This window comes from Priapulus caudatus, unplaced genomic scaffold (genome assembly GCF_000485595.1).
Source record: "Priapulus caudatus unplaced genomic scaffold, Priapulus_caudatus-5.0.1 Scaffold358, whole genome shotgun sequence".
Taxonomy (NCBI): Eukaryota; Metazoa; Priapulida; class Priapulimorpha; order Priapulimorphida; family Priapulidae; genus Priapulus; species Priapulus caudatus.
This window is the reverse complement of record NW_014577419.1, coordinates 85636-89253: the sequence shown is the minus strand read 5'-3', so window position 1 is coordinate 89253 and position 3618 is coordinate 85636. Positions and strand designations below refer to the sequence as shown.

Genomic DNA, 3618 nt, shown 5'->3' with positions numbered 1-3618 from the left:
GAATTGACCCTAATGGCGCCATGAGATGGCGCTGTTCGCGCTTCGCGCGGATCCGGGCTGCAGACTGTCTAGATACAACATCCTGCTTTTTGTTTATTGTAAGACAGAACATTTTAATGTTAATAATATCAGAGTGGCTATATAGGAGTGTTTCACGTGACGTCATAGATCAGGTCACGTGTATTTGTTATGTGTCATGGTTGGCAGAAGCGAAGCGTGCTGCTTGACATTTACAGATGAACGACCACATGTTCTGATAGAAAGCGCTGTTTATGTAGTGCACGTACACGTGCTGCGTGCGTGCGTGTGCACGTACACGTGCGTGTGTGTGTGCGTGCGTGTGCACGTCCGTACGTTCGTGTGCACGTACACGTGCGTGCATGCGTGCGTGTGCACGTACACGTGCGGGCATGCGTGCATGCGTGTGTGTGTGCGTGCGTGCGTGTGCAGGTACACGTGTGTGCATGAGTGAGTTGGTGCGTACGTGCGTGTGTGTACAGGTACACATGCGTACGTGCATGCATGTGCACGAGGACGTTCGTGCGTGCGTGCGTGCATGCGTGTGCACGTACACGTGCGAGCGAGCGTGCGTATGTAAACGTGCGTGCATGCGTGCGTGCGTGTGTATGTAAACGTGCGTGCATGCGTGCGTGCATGCGTACGTGTGTGCGTGCGTTTGGATGTACACGTGCGTGCGTGCGTACCTGCATATGCACGTACACATGCGTGCGTGAATGCGTGCGTGCGTGTGTGTGTGCGTGTGCACGTGTGTGCGTTTGGAGGTACACGTGCGCGCGTGCGTACCTGCATATGCACGTACACATGCGTGCATGCGTGCATGTGCACGTAGACGTGCGTGCGTGCGTGCATGCGTGCGTGCGTGCGTGCATGCGTGCGCACATAGACGTGACGCTCGTTACACTACGTGCGTGCGTGTGTACGTACACGTGCGTTCGTGCATGCGTGTGCACTTACACGTGCGTGCACGTGTGCGTGCGTGTGAACGTACACGTGTCAGCCTGCGTGCGTGTGTGAGTGCATGCGTGTTCACATACACGTGCGTGCGTGTGTGTGCAGGTACACGTGCGTGCATGCGTGTGCACGTACACGTGCGAGCGAGCGTGCGTATGCAGATGTGCGTGCGTGCGTGTGCACGTACACCTGCACGCATGCGTGCGTGCATGCGTGCGTACGTACGTGCGTGTGCAGGTACACATGTGTGTATGTGCGCGTGCGTGCGTTTGGATGTACACGTGCGCGCGTGCGTACCTGTATTTGCACGTACGCATGCGTGCATGCGTGCGTGCGTGCGTGTGCACGTAGACGTGCGTGCGTGCATGTGTGCGTGCGTGTGTGCATGCGTGCGTGTGCACGTACACGTGCGTGCATGCGTACCTGCATATGCACGTACACGTGCGTGCGTGCGTGCGTGCGTGAATGTGCACGTACACGTGCGTGCATGCGTGCGTGCGTGAATCTGCACGTACACGTGCGTGCATGCGTGCATGCGTGAATGTGCACGTACACGTGCGTGCGTGCGTGCGTGCGTGCATGCGTGCGTGCTTGCGTGTGTAATATACTCCTATATGTTCGGCAGCCCGCATATATCTGACGGCTGCCGGGCACGGTCTTCGATTTCCTAAATGCCCGGCAGTTTTTAATTTTCAGCGTTATTTCAAGTAAACAAGGTTTAAAGGGAGAGTTTACTCTAGGTTCTAGGGTTATTTTCAGCTAATTTAGGTTATAATTACGCTACATATGAATAAAAAAATTCAGACAATTTGAATGTCTTTGTCAGTTGATCAGTCAGAGTCATGGTGGTGAATCATAGTGTTAGTGTCTCAGTCATAGACAGGTGGTGAATAATAGTTTGTTTGCATTAAATAAGTGTAGTTTTGTACTTCATGCATATAAAAGTGTGAAAAAAATAAAGAAAAGAAAAATTATTTATCGCCTTTTTGTGTTCATAAAATGTTAGGCTACAGTTGTGGCTAACAGGAATCCAAGTTGGCTAATGAAAATTGATTCTGGCTAATTGTTTGGCTACAGGAAAAAAAATCCTAGCTAGGGCCCTGACACATACACACACACAAGCAATCATCCACCACACCTCATGTACAACCACCGGACAAATACACAATACACACGTGAGTAAATATTACACATCACTTTTGCTATGATCAATGGTATGAAACATGAGTTCAACGGGTCTTATACTTATAGCGTCAAGCACCTATCTAAAATACAATATTACTCAGCAGGGGGCAAGGGACACATCTCCCAGAAGAAAAAAAAGGAGCATAAACGGCCGCCATGATATTCAACGGATTAGACCGAACGCGCATATAGATGCCACAAGGTGGCGCTACGTACATCGCTGGCCTCCTGCTGGGGAGTCTCTTGCAGCATCCAGACTCTCTGTGCGCAGTGTTCGATAGCCCCACACTCGCGTGCACTCCACAGGTGCTGGCACCAGTACGCCGGGCCCCACGTACACTTCTTCTCCCCGAGGAGGGGTGTCGCCGTGGTCGACGCTGCACACACAAAACCATGAGTCACCGAGACAGTTCCACTTAATATGGTTTCTTCACATTTTATTTTACTTTCTTTGTGGATATACTTAGCCACTGATACTTACCAACACCAATTGCGATTTCAACACGTTGTAAAGTTATCTCGGGCGCAACGTGAAATGATGTAAACAGTATAATAAACACACGAATAAATAACTCAGCACAGATACCGGCTATTACTGTCGTATTAGTGCAAATCCAAAACTACAGTTTACATGTTGGGATGCAGATTCATGCCGCTGTAGGTGACCTAGCTAATATTGCTATACAAGAATCCTGATACACTAACTACATAGCCTACGCACGTAGAATCCTTTGCATAAATATCTTCACCGTTCGTGACCAAGCCCCACACAACTCGCAAGTTTCACTTGAAGTGATTCACCCTGCAGACTTACAGTACAGTATAAACTATGTCAATACTACATAGCCTCCCACGTTGGACATTTAGGTTTTCAGTTACATTAGACCGAATAATTCTGTCCCATATAACCTTTTTTATATTTTGGTGAGGGTTATAGAGGTTTATTGGTGAGGGAAATTTCAATGAACCCCGTTCTGTCCCAATATAACCCTCACCAAAATATAAAAAAGGTTATATGGGACAGAATTATTCGGTCTACAGTTACATGTCATATGCTGTATATGAACGAGTAAAATACGAGTACAATATAAAACATGACTTTTCGCAGCTTTTGCCTACTGTACTGGTACTATACTACTACTAGTACTACTAGCTGTGTGAGCCAAAGCGGCTGCTACCAACCGGACGCACTAACCAATATTCAATGACTGTATGTATAATGTGGGGCAATAGATAGTACAATAATGACTTAATGTAACCCAACAAGAGTAGGGTACAAGTAACAGTACCAGTACAAGTACAACAGTAAAACAGTAGAAGTACAAGAGTAGTACAAGTAACCCCTACTCTTGTTGGGTTACATTATTGTATCTAGTGGGGCAAAAACAACAGCGGCGAAAATCGAAAATGATTTGGTTTTCGGAAGTGATTATTTACCCGACCGTCGGGCCCGCAGTGAAG

The 3618-nt window shown here is 48.1% G+C and overlaps 1 protein-coding gene across 1 annotated transcript in view; it reads right to left on the bottom strand.

Annotated features, from left to right (window-relative positions):
* Window positions 1–3618, bottom strand: part of LOC106809490 (proactivator polypeptide-like) — a 9659-nt gene that overhangs the window by 4489 nt on the left and 1552 nt on the right. Inside the window, exon 2 of the mRNA XM_014812578.1 lies at window positions 2374–2534. Within this exon, the coding sequence (XP_014668064.1) occupies window positions 2374–2534 (161 nt within the window). The remainder of the gene's footprint in view (window positions 1–2373; window positions 2535–3618) is intronic.